Source organism: Populus euphratica, unplaced genomic scaffold (genome assembly GCF_000495115.2).
Source record: "Populus euphratica unplaced genomic scaffold, PopEup_1.0 scaffold140.1, whole genome shotgun sequence".
Taxonomy (NCBI): domain Eukaryota; kingdom Viridiplantae; phylum Streptophyta; class Magnoliopsida; order Malpighiales; family Salicaceae; genus Populus; species Populus euphratica.
In genome coordinates this window covers 393,748-408,336 of record NW_011500028.1, presented here as the reverse complement: position 1 = coordinate 408,336, position 14,589 = coordinate 393,748, and the positions used below count along the sequence as shown (strand labels likewise).

Genomic DNA, 14,589 nt, shown 5'->3' with positions numbered 1-14,589 from the left:
TGCAAATAACATATTTGATATACGTTTCAGAAATAGGGAAAGAATCAGCCGTAAAATAAAAGTTAATGATCGATTTTTAATTTCTTCACTCTTCTATACAACATTCAGATACGAAGTCTTGATCGAAAACCTGATGGATCCTGCTCATGTTCCCTATGCACATTATGGGATTATGAAAACACGACAACCAAAAGGTATTTTGAGGTGTTGTGTTCCATTCTCTTTGTTTATGTAGTTCATATGATTAAAACTAAAAATGCGTCGCAGTGAAGGCAGATAGAGAAGGGGGCGAACCAGTTGAATTGAGTATCAAGAAACTAGACATAGATGGTTTCATTGGAAATCAAGTCCAGTTTGGTATTAATAAATTTATAGCTCCCTGCATCTCTTATGCTGACAGAAGTCCTGTGGTTTCATTGTTTAACGTTTGATTATTGTTCCTGGAGTGAAGAAATGGAGACAATGAAGATATGCTGTTTTAAGTATAGAAATTCACTCCAAAACTATCTCAAAACATATTTACTTTATATCTATTTCTTCAACCAAACATATTTCTATCTCTAATATATATATCATTTATGGACTGAAACACTAACCACACGCAACATGTTGCTATCGTGGCATGTGTAAGAATTGAAAGATACATTGACTTGTCTGCATTATCGCTGACAACTTACTAAGTAGATCCCCATTATTTCTTTGATTCAAAGACACTGCCTGTAATGTAATCATAATTCTATGTGATCATAGGCTTTATATTGATAATTTTACTCCTGTATTCACGTGGTTCTCCTGTTCTTGTCATGTTTCTTCATAAAAAATTTATCCGTGCAGAAACCTTCCATGCAACGGAGAGAGGCCTTGATTTTCTTTTGTGTTCCGGTCAGTCCAGGGAATAGCAGATTGATTTGGGCCATACCAAAAAACTACGGAGTTTGGATTACCAAAGTTGTTCCACGATTTATTCTTCATTCGGTAACCAACATAGTTCTGGATTCAGATCTGTATCTCCTTCATCTGGAGGTGATTTTCTGCTTATGTATTTAGGGAGCTGATATATTATAGCTTGAACTTTATAAAAAAATCAGTAACCATGTGAGACTGATAGATCAATTGGTCAAAAATGTGAAGTAGGCTAAGGTTCATGTAAATCTCTTCATTATTTGTGTCATTAACAACTCAATTGCTGTCAATTTCTTCTATTTATGCACATACTTTTGCTTCTCTATTTCATTCTGGAACTAGACATTGTATTTGGATGGTTGATTGAGTATCCATCCAGGATCAACAGAAATCTCAATTCCCATGGTTTGCCTTTCGATGTAACAATTGTACATTCAAATCTATTTCATCCTTCACTTCTTGAATTTTATTTGATGGGAAAGAAACTCTTACGCTGCAAGGAGTTGCCATTTATCCTAGCTTTATGAACATTTTTCTTTCCGTGCAAACCAAAGTTTTTGAGTCTTTGTTTTTTTGTAGCTCTTCCTCCAAAGCAAAAAAATTGGAGCCTGTACTCTCTAGCATTAACTGACTACAGAATTCTCTCCGCAGGAGCGCAAGATAATGGAGATTGGCTCTTCCAACTGGCAGAAGGCTTGTTTTGTGCCAGTAAAATCAGATGCTTTTGTGGTTGGTTTCAGAAAATGGTTAAACAAGTATGCTGGTGGTCAAGTTGATTGGAGGGGCAACTACAGTGGAACTCTTCCCCCAGCTCCTCCTAGAGAACAGTTGTTGGACAGGTAATTAATGCACGTTACAAGTACAGAAGAGCATTCGAGATTTCAGTTTGAGAAGTTTTCTTAATTCTTTCCTAAATTTTGGAACTGGTTTTTCAGGTATTGGTCGCATGTAGTAAACTGTCCCAGTTGCAATTCTGCATACAAGGGTCTCAATGCACTAGAGGTTATTCTGCAATTTGCTTCTCTAGCTTTCATTGGGATTGCTGGTGCAACCAAGCACAATGTATATACAATGGTAGCAATGGCAGTAGTATGCTTTGTAGGTTCAAAATGGCTGGATCAATTCATCTACAAGAACTTCCATTACCATGACTACGATCATGCTTTTCGCTGAGGTGTGTTGAAAATATGTCTTCACTGGTGAATGCATGATCCTGCAATAGATGGCTGAAATGGAATTTCAAGTCAGCAGAATTCTTCTGCTCTTAAGTGCTGCTGTAGAGTATGTTGTGGAGGGTGAAAAAACTTGAGCACGGTGTATCGTTTTCTTGTGAAGTTATTTTCAAATATTATCTAGAGACGTTTATATGAAATTTGTAATATATTATTACTGACAGTCAAGTATTTTCCTTTATCATAATGAAAAACAAACTCTAGTGATTGATTTAAACAGGGGAGTCAGGAGCTGCATTTGAAACACCAACAATACCAACAGGTCATGAAAAATAGACTTGTAAAGAACCAAAACTTTTAGATAAAAAATACTTTTTAAAAAATAAGTTGAGCTTAAATGACATGCTTCTAAGCACAATAAAATGATACGGGTTTGAGTTTGCTATAAATTAATTTCGTTTAGTTATCCCATAAATGAAAAGTCTATATGTTAACCTTCGACCTGGTGAATAATTTTCAGCTAATCGAACTATGAAGGCAAGACAGTGTTTGTTTTAACTATGTGGCCTCGCGGTTTTGTTCCACAAAAGGCGTCTCTTGTGTTTGAATCTTTTACTGGAAATCTTGGTCCAACTACTGAATCAGTGGTTCTGATCCAGTGGGTTACTTCTAAGACAATCGCGGCTTCTTCGTGTACAAAGCATTCTGTCTTCCTAGTCCAGAGCACTTGTCTGAAATAACAAAAAGAAAAAGAAAAAAACAGAGGAAAGGTTCAGGATATGTATGCCTTTCTAGAGCACTTCAATTTTCTTTTTATACCTCTACATCTGTGAGATCCACATTGTTTTCTCTGAGGAATGAAAGGAAGTCTTGAAATTTTTCTTCTGTAGGCCAATAATGACCGCTGTGAGGCCAAACTGCCTGTTGAAAAGTGAAGAGAAACCATCATTAACAGACCACGTGAATATCTGAAGATCATTAATCATGAAGCTATACTTTAAGAATGCCAGTTTCAACAATTAATCTGCCAGCAGCAGTTGTGACTCCTCCAGCCAAGAAGCTAGAATGCTGAAATGTGCCTTTCTTCTTCATGCCAACATACAAGGTCTTAGATGTATCAAGGACAAAAATGGACTTAGCATCTTCCGTTGTGTGAATAAGCTCCCCTGTCATCTTGTAGAGGAGCTTGCCCTGCTCTATAACAACTTCATAGGCCTTCCTTTCTGTCTGTTATAGTAAATCTTTATCAGTAAAAGCATTTTATTTAGGTTAAAATAAAAATGAAATGTAGTTCATGGAAACTCACAGGACCAAGATACTTGATGCACTGCGTTTGAAATGTTGATCTAGGGCATGCTTCAAGATTTACTTCCTTGCCTTCTCCTATATCTAGCCTGCAGTTCTAAACCAAGCATGCATACACAAGTTCAACTTCAAATTCATGATCATGTCTAAAGTTGAAAGTCTAGCAGTAAGGATCCAAGAAACATGCCAGTAAAAAAAGGGTTGTCTGCTTTTAGTATCAAGCCATCTCTCATAATAGAAATGTAGGTTATGTCCATATCGATGTCGTGGATCGATCTGTTTTAAACAAAGGACACAACAGATTTGGAATCAGTATTCAGTAAGAGTGAATCGTGAAGAGCAATTATCACTTGAGTAAATTTGACAAACCGCTTCAAGCCAGTGCTTATCAACAAGTTTTTGTGCATTTTCATCACTTGACAAGCCTTTTCCAACTCTGCCAGCTTTCCTTTTCCCTCGTGACCATCGAGAAATGGCAGCTTGATGTTTCAAGATATCAAAGAAAGAAATAGAAATCCATTTGAGTTCAGCAAAATCTAAGAGTTCCCACCTGTGATTATAGCAAGTAACAAATAATTGCATCAGAACAAGGTTATGCATCCTTACTATTTTATTTATACGAACCAGGACTTGTACTGATCAATAGACACATACCAGCTCTGTTCGACAAGAATTGCACAATCTGCAAGTATTCTCCTAGTTCGGTAGCTTTTGTAAACTTTCTGCAATCTTACAGCAGCTTGGTGTTTGGGGCTGGTTCCCAATTTCTGTATCGTCTCGACGCTATGATTATCTAAGTTTAGGGGCTGATTATCCATTTCTTTGTTGTTAATACTAACAGACTCAGTAAAGGCATCGGTTTCTTTCTTCAAAGGAGAATCTGTAATTGGCATCGTTCTTTCCAATTCTCCCCTGTTAATACTAACAGATCCTTTGACTACAACCATCTTCCGAAGGCCTAGAGATTTCAGTATTTTAGACTCAAAACCTTGGCTGCTTCTTCACGTCAGGAGCTGATAGATTTTGCAATATATAACAGATACTAAGCCAGTCTGATCCGCATCTCTGTACTCAGAAAATGTGCGGGAAAAAGGAGGGTCTCTAGCAATCTATACTCTCTGGGTTTCTGTCCAAACAAAACCAATATATGACAGAAGTTAATACTACATTTCCTTTAACGGATCTCCATGTTCTTAATTTAGAACCAAATAGCAAAGTTATCAATATAGCCTAATTAACAACCAAATCACTAACCAATTAAGAGTTTGTAGCCTAGTTTATGTATATTAATGCAATGTAGCAGGCTGCTTTTACAAAAGTGTTTTTTTAATGAGAAATGCAATAAAATGGTTTTTTTATTTTTAATATTAACTTATCAAAACTATTAAAAAAAAACAACTAAAAAGTTTTAATTTTATATTTTTTTAAACAAAAAACACTTTAAAAAATAGATTAACCCACAACATTATCTAAAACCACACTTCCGCAGCAGCTATGTAACTATAATTTGGTAAGTGAAGGGTTCCATATAAAAAGAAAAAGAAAAGGAAAACATAGGGATGAATTTGAAAATAAAATAAAGCAAGTAGACCAAAAAACAAAGTCTTGGGGACCAAACAAATGCATGGATATACTGAAATTACCCTTAGTACATGGGCTAAATTGAACAATTTTCAAACTTGGGGAACCCCATCTAACAAGCAGTTCCAGCCCTGCTCTTGCATGACTTAAAAATGATGAGGTCTCAGGGTGTGTTGGAGTCTCGCTTTTATCAAAACTCCAAGAGAAAAACACAGGAAAACAGAGAGGAAGAAACAGATTAAACCTAGGAATATACGTAAGGGGATGGAGCATGACCTTGAACACTGGAGAGTGGATGAGTTGCTGAGCAAAGAAAGAAACATTGATCTCCTATTAATGGGAAAGAAATCGTGGGTGGGAAATGGAAAGTGAAAATGGTGAGACTTCGAGGAAGGAGGACAGAGTGTGGGCAGAAGACGACTTCAACTTGATGAAATTTCTAAGCTCCATCATCTCTTGTCTGAATAATTGATCTTGGCTTAGACGACTTTGACTAATTGGTTTCATGATACTCCACTCTTCAGGAAGAAACACCATTTCCTTCCAAAAAAAAACTGTCCTCGATTTCACGTTCTTCGATAAAGGTTATGATCATTTATATACTGCCGTGTGGTGCCGTTTTGACATCTTGCTTAAAAAAACTATATAAATCTCTTTGAATCATAAACACAAAAGTTTTCTCAATATCAAACACTCCGAGAATTTACATTAATGAGAGCTTAATTCTACTGGCGCGTTCTTGAAATTTTAGTTAAAAAAAAAATTATAACTAACAGTTTTTTTAAAAAAATATATTTTTTAAAATTACAAACACAAAATCATTCACAATACTAAATACCCGTAAAAAATTACGTTAATAAAAGTTTAATATACATTGTTAAAAGTTTAATCATCATATTTTCTCCATACTTTTTTTAGCTCTCTTCATATTACACCAATTGTTTGTGAAAGAAATCAATATATTAAAAGGATTAACTAGAAGGTAGCAAAAAGTAAGAAACAAGCAAAAATAAGAATATGACAAAAAAGAATGACAAAAATAGAAAGAAAACAATAAAAAATAAAAAAGCAACATATAAATATCAGAAAAAACATATTAGAATTGAAGTAGCTGATACGTTACGTTTAAAGTCTGTATTTGACGTTGTTAAACCAATCTATAATGCATTTAGGTCTCATGAGTAAATTTGTTCTAGTAGTTATAAAGAATTTATCTGAGCTAATTCAAGAGACAATATAAAATCAAGAGAAGCTATTATCAAAATTTTAATTTTATCAATTCTATCTCCTTTATGAACTATTTAATTACTATTTTTGATGCGATGAGGTTTTTTGTAATAGCTCCATCACCTTACTTTAAATCTCTAATACCCCTTTAGTTTTTAACACTTTATTTTTAATATCATTAAAATAATAAAAATAATATTTTTATTATATGAATAGGCATAAAACTCAATTTAAAAGCTAGTTTTGAAGATAAAAAATTGATAAATGGACGCTTTGACTGTTGAGAAAGTAATCTAATATTGACATGGTTCTTTCAATAAAAGTACAAGTGGACATAATTGTGTTGAAGAAGGAAAGTAAAAGTATTGAGAGTTAATTAATTAAATTTCTTATATTAAGACTGTAGTTTTAAATGAAAGTGAATACATAAGTGGTCGAGAGAAATATAAGAATAAAATTTTATTTATTTCTAAACAATCAAAGAATGCGTCCATCCCACTAATTCTAATTATTATATTAATCCATTACTTTTAAGAAGTTGTTTTCAGCACAATTGATGTGCTTCGTTTGGAGCATGTAAAATAAAGGTAAATCTTGACCTTTGACCTAGAGCAGCAAATTGATTTTGATTTTCTTAGACATGTGCAGCACAAACACTGGGACTCAAACTAATATCAAAAATAATTTCTTAGACATACTGAATAAATGTTTAGATTTTGATTTTTTATATATTTAAATTATTTTAACATACTAATATCAAAATTAATTTATTAAAAATATATTATTTAAATATATCTTCAAACTATAAATGAAATAATTTCACAAGCAACCCGTAATTAAAAGAATTGATTTTGGAATGGTGCGGTGAATTGTGAGCCAGGAAAGTGTCCAATAAGTGTGTGTGACACATGTTTCAAGGTGGATTCAACACTATCTTAGCCCCTTTTTTGCGAGCTAGATCAAGGTGGCTAGATTGTTGTTATTTGGGCTACTTGATGGGCTTAGATTGGGCCTGGCTGAGCTGCTTATTTGAAGCTTGGAGTATAGTCCCAAGATTACATTAGTCCTGGCTAGCTCTTAGCTGTATCTGCAGCCCAACTTTCTCTTGCAAAACAATAATGAAATGCCATATAAAAATTATTTATTTGTTTAATATGTGTTTGTTATTATGATGTGTAATATTTTTTTAAAATATATTAAAATAATTTTTATTTATTTTTAATATTAAAACTATTTAAAAATTATAAAAAATATTAATTTGATATTTTTTCCAAATAATACATGCTTTTAAAATGCAAAAAATAAATAAAATTCACAGGTAATTTATAAGGTATAATCAAGTATGTGGTATAGCGATTCACGATGTACCATTGGCTTTAAGTTACATTAGTTGTCACAATTTACAACTTTGCTGTCAATTTCACTCTCAACAACCCAGAGAGTCACACGCCAACAACAATTACACCTTTATATATTTAAACTTGCCCTTATATTAAGAAATAATAGTGGATTATCTTTCTTTTCCATAATGGATCGGTCCATCTTGGATAATTTACTAACTTTAGAAATAAAATCCTGTACTCACGATAGTTTGAGAGGGTTTTTTTTTTTTTTTTATCTCTTGTGGAATTTACAGTGATTTCCTCTTAACATCCTATCAAAGTTGGAGATATTATGATTTTACACTTCTACGTGTGAATGCTATTAACATTTGATATGTTTAAATAGTTGGAAAATGAATTGTTTCAAATTACAAATTTAGTCATTAGTCTTCTTAATTTTGACAAGGAGCAACTAAACTTTTTTATTTATTTAATAATTTTTATTTGATTGGGTTAATTAATAATATATGTGACTTCTTTTTATGATTCTAATTTATATTATTGTGTGACAATATTGTGAAATATAGTATGTTTACAAGTGAAGTTTTTTCTTGTTTGGACAGTGGATAATTTATATTCATGTTAATATTTTAGTTTTTAGAATTTTGAAAGTGAGTGACTGGTGATTTAAAGTTTAACATCTGTAAAATAATCTATTTTGATAGGGTTCAGAAACTCTCAAATAATAAAGTCAGTAACTTTTAAGAGAAATTGAAAAATATAAAAAAATAAGCTTTAAATTTTAACAACAAAAATGTTAATTCTTGTTTTGGTATAATAAATGCTTTGAAATTAAAAAATATTAGTGTCTAGAGAATAAAAATTGTTAAACACTTTACATGGGTGGTTCAAAAGGTATTTATAGCCCATGAACCTAATTGTTTTACTGAAGTTGAGGGGCTTTGCTAAGAACAAATCCTTGAGTCTCGTGGGTCAAAACAAACATTTTCTTGCTAGTGAGGTGGAGTGTTACATTTGGTATTAAAACCCAAATCACTAACTGTCTGATGATGTCAATAAGGTTGTTGGACTCTTTAAAGAGGGTAGATTGTAATATCTTAAATCAGCGAGTGAGGATTTAGGGGAGGGTCTTATATGAGCATGCTCACCTTGACTAATAAAACATGTATTGGAGCCATGTGTGGCTGCGAAGAACAAATCTGTTATACCCGTGGGTCAAAGCGGACAATATCTTACTAATAGAGTGGGGTGTTACAATATTAATAGGATGAAAATAAGGTAGGTCATAGGAGAATTTTTATATGCATTGAGTGTAGGAAGACAAGTAAATATTTTTTATATAATATTAATGAGGGATAAATATTTTTTACATAATATTAATTGAATGAAAATAAGGTAAGCTATTGAGAGATTTTTTATAAACCTATGAGTGTAAAGAGACAGATATCTCTAACATTAATATTTTATATTAAAAGTTATAAAGATAAATAAACAGAGCCTTATAAGTTATGGCCCAACATGAGGCTTACAATGATCTACATACTTTTAGCATTCTGCTAAGCTTATGATCAATGGGTATGACAATGAGCTAAATTCATGTCTGGTTGGGTTCGGCGCTTAGCCAAGCCGAGAAGTTATGAGTTTGACAATTCATTAAATTCATGTCTAACTAGGCTCAATGCATAACTAAATCTAGAGATGATGATTTTGATAATTCTTTAGATCCATGCCTAATAAAGCTCAGCAAGCAACCAAGCCCAAGGATGTTGGGTTTGGCAGCTTATTAAATCGACATCTACTTGGACTTGGCACAATGCTAAGCGCACTGATAATGAGTCTAGTAGCTTACTAAACTCGTGTCTGCTTGGGTTTAACATGTAGTTGAATCTAAAAAAATTAAATTTGACAGCTTGTCAAACTTATATTTTCATGTTCGTTTAGACTCAATCTATAACTGAACTTAAAGATGTTGAGTGTAACAACTCACTAAATCCATGTTTGCTCAGGTTCAACACGCAATTAAATCATAAGGAAGTTGTGTCTTGCAGCTCGCGAAATCTATATCCATTTGGGGTCGACACATAACTAAAACTAAGAATATTGGATATGATAGCTTATTAAATCTATGCCCATTTAGGCTCGACTCATAGCTACGCCTGAAAGCGAGCTAGACCTATATCATCTGGACTTGGCATTATGTCAAGCCTAAAGATATTAAGTATGAATGCAAGCTCACCCATCTATTATTAAATTATTATCTTGCCTTTAAACTTTCTAAAAAAAGATTTAAAATTAATTTTTTAAAATATATTCGACTATTATTATAATTTTATTGTGTTTGAAAAGTTTATTGGTTGATAAAGAGTTTATTAGTTAATATATGTCCGATAGCATAGTTAAAATGACAAGTTTGATTTTATAAGGATTGAATTGTTGTTGGATTATTAAGATGTTTTTACTTAATTTTTTCCCCTCAAATTATCATATATTTATTTTCAAATATATATTTTTTCAAATAGTATCATAGATCTATTATTAAAAAAACTTATTTAAATTTTTTCTCTACTTTTATCCTTAAAAACATTTTAGATTTAAAGAGAAGTGTGAGTATTCCTAAAATCTCATTTATTATAATAAATATAAACTTATTTTTTTTATAATGTAGATTTCTCTTTTTTTCTACTTAGACTCATAAAGTTTCTTTTCAATTTTATAATACAAAATAGATGACATGTTTTTTTATTAATTTAAAATATTTAGATCCTGTTTGTTTATATGAAAAATACTTCTTCTAAATTATAAATTATGGTTCAAAGATTGGTTCTTACTCAACCACCATAGGGAAAATCAATCACTAAAATTATTGAAAAAAAGTTTGTTTACTAGATATATTGCATTTTAAATTACAAATCTTTGATTCCAACAAGGCACCTCTAATATAATCTTTAACTTGTAAAACGCAAGAGCCTGCCTGTCCTCCTATCTACAACTCACTCTTGTCTGAGTTCACTTTCAGACAAGGAAAAATCACACCCACAGTTGACAACAGAGTCTCTTGCTTTCCTTCTAACCAAAGCTTTACAATTTCAACATAAACACTCCATTCTCTCTTCCTCTCCATTAAAGTTCATAACTTTATGCTGAATTCCCATTAGATCTGACCAAGTTTCACTGCTTTCATTCTCTCTATTTCATTTCAAGTAAGTAAAACCTTATTTAGAGCTTTCCTTTTGGCTTTCTTTTCCTATTTTTCCATTTACTTGATTCAATACTTAGTTCAAGAAGGATTGGATTTTGAACCAAACCCGTTATTGGATTTGGTTTAAGAAAACTTGGGTTGGTTTTATTTTCCTGTTTGAGTTCAAGATCTGAGTAAATTTTGGATTTGGGTTTTATAGGTTGGAGAAAACCCATGAAAGAAACTAATCCTGGAGCTGATCCTATAGGGCAGAACCTGATAAAGCTGATAAGTAATGTTTGTTTCTCAGTGTTTGTGTTCTCAGTTTTGATATTTACCGTTATTGCAATCACTTACCAACCACCAGATCCATGGCTGGAATCAGCTCCGGCTCTAACAAAACTCTTTACACAAACTGAGAATGCAACTTTTAAAATTGATGATACTGTTGCCAAAACTGGCGAGGATTTGCAAACTGAGATTGGTCGTGCAGTTTCTCCTACTGCGGATATTAAACCAATTACCGAGGAGGTGATTGAGAAAGAGGAGGTGGAAGTGAGCAATATGACCCTCAAATCATCTGGTTGTGAGGATTTGGAGGTAGTGAATTGTTCAGACCCGAGGATTTTGATTACAGTTGAGAAGTTCAATTTGAGGCTGTTTAAGTCAATTGTGTTTTTGGATTATCAAACTCCTGTTAATGGATCGAAGCAGGACGAGTGTGATGTATCATGGAGGTTTAGGAATAAGAAGGAGAAGTCTTGGAGGAAATATAGGGATTTTAGGAGGTTTAAGTTTGCAATTGGAGAGAACTGTTCTTACAAAATTGTGCATGCCGGTGGTTGGCATTCTGGTATTAATGCCAGGAGGATGAGGATTAGAGTTAATTCCACTAGGAGTGGTGGAAATAATCCGAGAGCTGCACCGTTGGTTCGGGATGATGAGATTAATGACACAATCCCAAGCTTGGGATCGGAAACCAACTTTAGAAAAGGGAAATACTTGTATTATTCAAGAGGAGGGGATTATTGTAAGGGAATGAATCATTACATGTGGAGTTTCTTGTGTGGATTGGGGGAGGCTATGTATTTGAACAGGACATTTGTCATGGACTTGAGTATATGCTTGGCAGGTAATTATAATCTGGATGGGAAGGATCAGGAGGGGAAGGATTTTAGGTTTTATTTTGATTTTGAGCATCTTAAGGAGGAGGCGTCAATTGTTGAAGAGGGTGAATTTTTGAGAGATTGGAAGAAATGGAATCGCTCGCATAAGAAGAAAGTTCCAGTTAAGAAGGTCGTGACCCATAAGATGACACCGATGCAGCTAAGGAAAGACAAGAGCACAATCATATGGAGGCAGTTTGATGGTCCGGAGCCAGAAAACTATTGGTATAGGGTGTGTGAGGGGCAAGCTGCAAAGTACATTCAGAGGCCATGGCATGCACTTTGGAAATCAAAGAGATTGATGAATATAGTTACAGACATCAGTGGGAGAATGGACTGGGATTTTGATGCGGTTCATGTGATTCGTGGGGAGAAAGCACAGAATAAAGAGCTCTGGCCACATTTGGATGCTGATACATCACCTGATGCACTCGTTGCAAAACTTCAAGGGATGATTCAGCCTTGGAGGAATCTGTATATAGCAACCAATGAACCATTCTACAATTACTTTGATAAACTGAGGTCTCACTTCAAGGTCCATTTACTTGATGATTACAAGGAATTATGGGGAAATACAAGTGATTGGTACAATGAAACAATGCTTTTGAACAGTGGTCGTCCTGTTGAGTTTGACGGATACATGAGAGTTGCTGTGGATACTGAGGTTCTTTACAGAGGAAAGACTCGTGTGGAGACATTTTATAATTTAACCAGTGACTGCAAGGATGGAATCAATACATGCTGATGAGATTGGATGCTACTTTTTTCTTTTCCGAAAAATTGATTCATGTCACTTGTATTCCTGATTCAGTTACAGAATGATACAAATTCAGCTCCTTTTATTTTTATTTTTCCATTTGGTTCTTTTATTCTATTGGCCATTGGCATTTTCCTGTTTGATCATGACAACCCTATATCTGTAAAATATAAGTTCAATTTTTGTGGCGTTCATTTGCTCTGTGCTCGTTTCTCAAAGTGAATGAATGTCCTCCTCATCTCATCATACTTATGAAGTGTTGCTGTATGTGCATCCATGTTCAGTTTGTTATCCCTTAATTAGCTTCTGAAGAAGTGAACAAGTATTGATTTTTTTTTTTTTTGGATTAATTTGATGATGATTTTGAAGTAAAATGTACTGGATCTCTTATAAATGGTTGATGAAAGGTCGAGGGAGAGCTCCTTTAGGTTTTCCTTAATTCCTCTGAAATCGGGTTGCATGTTGTACCTCCTACTGCTCAAAGAAGATCTGAAACAGGAGAGACCAGCTTTTAAGCTAATCTGAAACAGAATTGGAGCTAAAATCTTATCCTTTTTTCTTATTGTGAGCTTCAGGAGGCTTTCCTGCTCCTGCATGCAGTGTTGACTATGTACCATTCCAGCAGTAGAAGGTAGCTCCTGCTCCTGCTCATGAAAATTACAGGATATTTTGAGGTGTTTGCATAAGAGATTATTGAGATGCTTCTGACCATAAGCTGACTTTTATTTTTGTGGTTTTATCAGTGGTAGAATTAAGAGTGGTTTTCTACATCAGTATGCTTAAATCAGTTGATATTTTGTTGCTTTTGCCATGCAATCAACTCTGTTTTGAGAATTCAGGCATTGTTCCGAGTGCCAGAATCATCACCAAGGGTCCTCCATCGATTTGATATTTTTAAGACTGATTTCCAAGTCATTTTGATGTGTGCTTTCAATAGGGGCTTTTCTTTGCCGATGCCTGTTTGCTAAGCATATCCTATGCTTTTCACAAAAGCATTTGCAACCATTGATTCTTCTGAGGAGTTAAGAAGAAAAACTAAGCTAGATTGCACTTCGCATCCAAGTTACATGCTCTTTTTGAAGTGAGAAATATAGCCCACAACCACGTCAGGGTTTTCGCTTACACAAATACCAGTGCATCCTATTCAACACAATTTTGATGCATCATGTCCTCTACTTTTCGGAGGCTTGCACACGCAATGAAAAGAATCAATTGTAAAGATAGCATCACAGGAAAAAAAAGAAAAAAGAAATATTTTTCCTCTCTGAAGATCACCAGGAGCAGCAAACAACTAAAAATTTGCATTGCACTCTTCTACATTGCAGCTTTGACTTGATGTCACTTGTTCATGGAGAGGTATATAATCCTACATAGAACACATGAAACAAGAGTTAAGGCATCAGAACTGACATATACTTTTGAGATGAGAAGTGCATGTCAGTACCTCCATTCTCTGGATTAGCTCTCTAGCAGTCTTTGCAGACACGACAATGTGCCTTGCAGAAGGATTAACAAATCCTTCTTCTACACTTTTGTCAAATAATCCAAGCAAGCTATCATAGTACCCATCAACATTTAACAGACCCACCTGCATGTTTTTTTCCCCAACCACTTTGAGAACGAGGAAGAGAGACGTTAAGAATGCATATGAAAGAAATGGCAGACATTCAGCAAAATACGGGAAATCCCCTGCTGCTATCCTACCTTAATCTCATGAATATTCATTGCCTTCCCTTTTCCCTATTTCGTTTCTTGGCAGATAAATGTACAAATACATTTGAGTTCCATACATTGCATCTCATATGGATTGCTTTGACAATGAACAAACACACTGAAAAAGTGAAAACAACACTTTAAAACCCAAAGCTTAAGTTTTAATCATGGGCCTATAAATGGGTGTCAAGTCTAATTCATGGCCATCCAGCTAAACCCCTCACTATTTGGACGGCTGTCAAGG

At 34.0% G+C, this 14,589-nt stretch overlaps 5 protein-coding genes across 5 annotated transcripts in view; 3 read left to right on the top strand and 2 right to left on the bottom strand.

Moving 5' to 3' along the window:
• The window catches only part of LOC105142329 (protochlorophyllide-dependent translocon component 52, chloroplastic-like), an 11,291-nt gene extending 9,667 nt beyond the window's left edge, over positions 1 to 1,624 (top strand). Inside the window, exon 8 of the mRNA XM_011049902.1 lies at positions 1,613 to 1,624. The gene's annotated coding sequence lies outside the window, so the exon portion shown is untranslated. The remainder of the gene's footprint in view (positions 1 to 1,612) is intronic.
• The window catches only part of LOC105142330 (protochlorophyllide-dependent translocon component 52, chloroplastic-like), a 3,528-nt gene extending 1,212 nt beyond the window's left edge, over positions 1 to 2,316 (top strand). The window contains exons 3-7 of the mRNA XM_011049903.1: positions 109 to 194; positions 268 to 426; positions 806 to 1,023; positions 1,555 to 1,742; positions 1,839 to 2,316. Of these exons, the coding sequence (XP_011048205.1) occupies positions 109 to 194; positions 268 to 426; positions 806 to 1,023; positions 1,555 to 1,742; positions 1,839 to 2,076 (889 nt within the window). The 3' untranslated portion in view covers positions 2,077 to 2,316. The remainder of the gene's footprint in view (positions 1 to 108; positions 195 to 267; positions 427 to 805; positions 1,024 to 1,554; positions 1,743 to 1,838) is intronic.
• Positions 2,317 to 2,438: 122 nt separating this feature from the next.
• On the bottom strand, positions 2,439 to 5,510 carry LOC105142328 (uncharacterized). Its single transcript, XM_011049901.1, has 8 exons — positions 5,238 to 5,510; positions 4,035 to 4,506; positions 3,750 to 3,930; positions 3,568 to 3,656; positions 3,382 to 3,469; positions 3,072 to 3,302; positions 2,895 to 2,996; positions 2,439 to 2,806 (listed from the first exon to the last, which is right to left on the bottom strand). Exons 2-8 carry the CDS (start codon positions 4,325 to 4,327, stop codon positions 2,789 to 2,791), a joined length of 1,002 nt encoding a protein of 333 aa, XP_011048203.1. The 5' UTR covers positions 4,328 to 4,506; positions 5,238 to 5,510; the 3' UTR covers positions 2,439 to 2,788.
• Positions 5,511 to 10,463: 4,953 nt separating this feature from the next.
• On the top strand, positions 10,464 to 12,875 carry LOC105142326 (uncharacterized). The gene is made up of 2 exons (XM_011049900.1): positions 10,464 to 10,731; positions 10,930 to 12,875. Exon 2 carries the CDS (start codon positions 10,944 to 10,946, stop codon positions 12,618 to 12,620), a length of 1,677 nt encoding a protein of 558 aa, XP_011048202.1. The 5' UTR covers positions 10,464 to 10,731; positions 10,930 to 10,943; the 3' UTR covers positions 12,621 to 12,875.
• Positions 12,876 to 13,654: 779 nt separating this feature from the next.
• The window catches only part of LOC105142325 (cytokinin riboside 5'-monophosphate phosphoribohydrolase LOG8-like), a 3,327-nt gene continuing 2,392 nt past the window's right edge, over positions 13,655 to 14,589 (bottom strand). Inside the window, exons 6-7 of the mRNA XM_011049899.1 lie at positions 14,077 to 14,220; positions 13,655 to 13,998 (exon numbers count right to left, since the gene is read on the bottom strand). Of these exons, the coding sequence (XP_011048201.1) occupies positions 13,924 to 13,998; positions 14,077 to 14,220 (219 nt within the window). The 3' untranslated portion in view covers positions 13,655 to 13,923. The remainder of the gene's footprint in view (positions 13,999 to 14,076; positions 14,221 to 14,589) is intronic.

What these genes read in the sequence shown, in the direction of transcription:
- LOC105142326 (XM_011049900.1), top strand. Translation starts at nt 10,944, where the DNA reads ATGAAAGAAACTAATCCTGGAGCTGATCCTATAGGGCAGAACCTGATA.
- LOC105142328 (XM_011049901.1), bottom strand. Translation starts at nt 4,327, where the DNA reads ATGGTTGTAGTCAAAGGATCTGTTAGTATTAACAGGGGAGAATTGGAA. An exon ending in GCATCAAGTATCTTGGTCCT is followed by an intron (nt 3,303 to 3,381) that starts GTGAGTTTCCAT and finishes TTACTATAACAG; the next exon opens with ACAGAAAGGAAGGCCTATGA. An exon ending in TTGAAACTGGCATTCTTAAA is followed by an intron (nt 2,997 to 3,071) that starts GTATAGCTTCAT and finishes ACTTTTCAACAG; the next exon opens with GCAGTTTGGCCTCACAGCGG.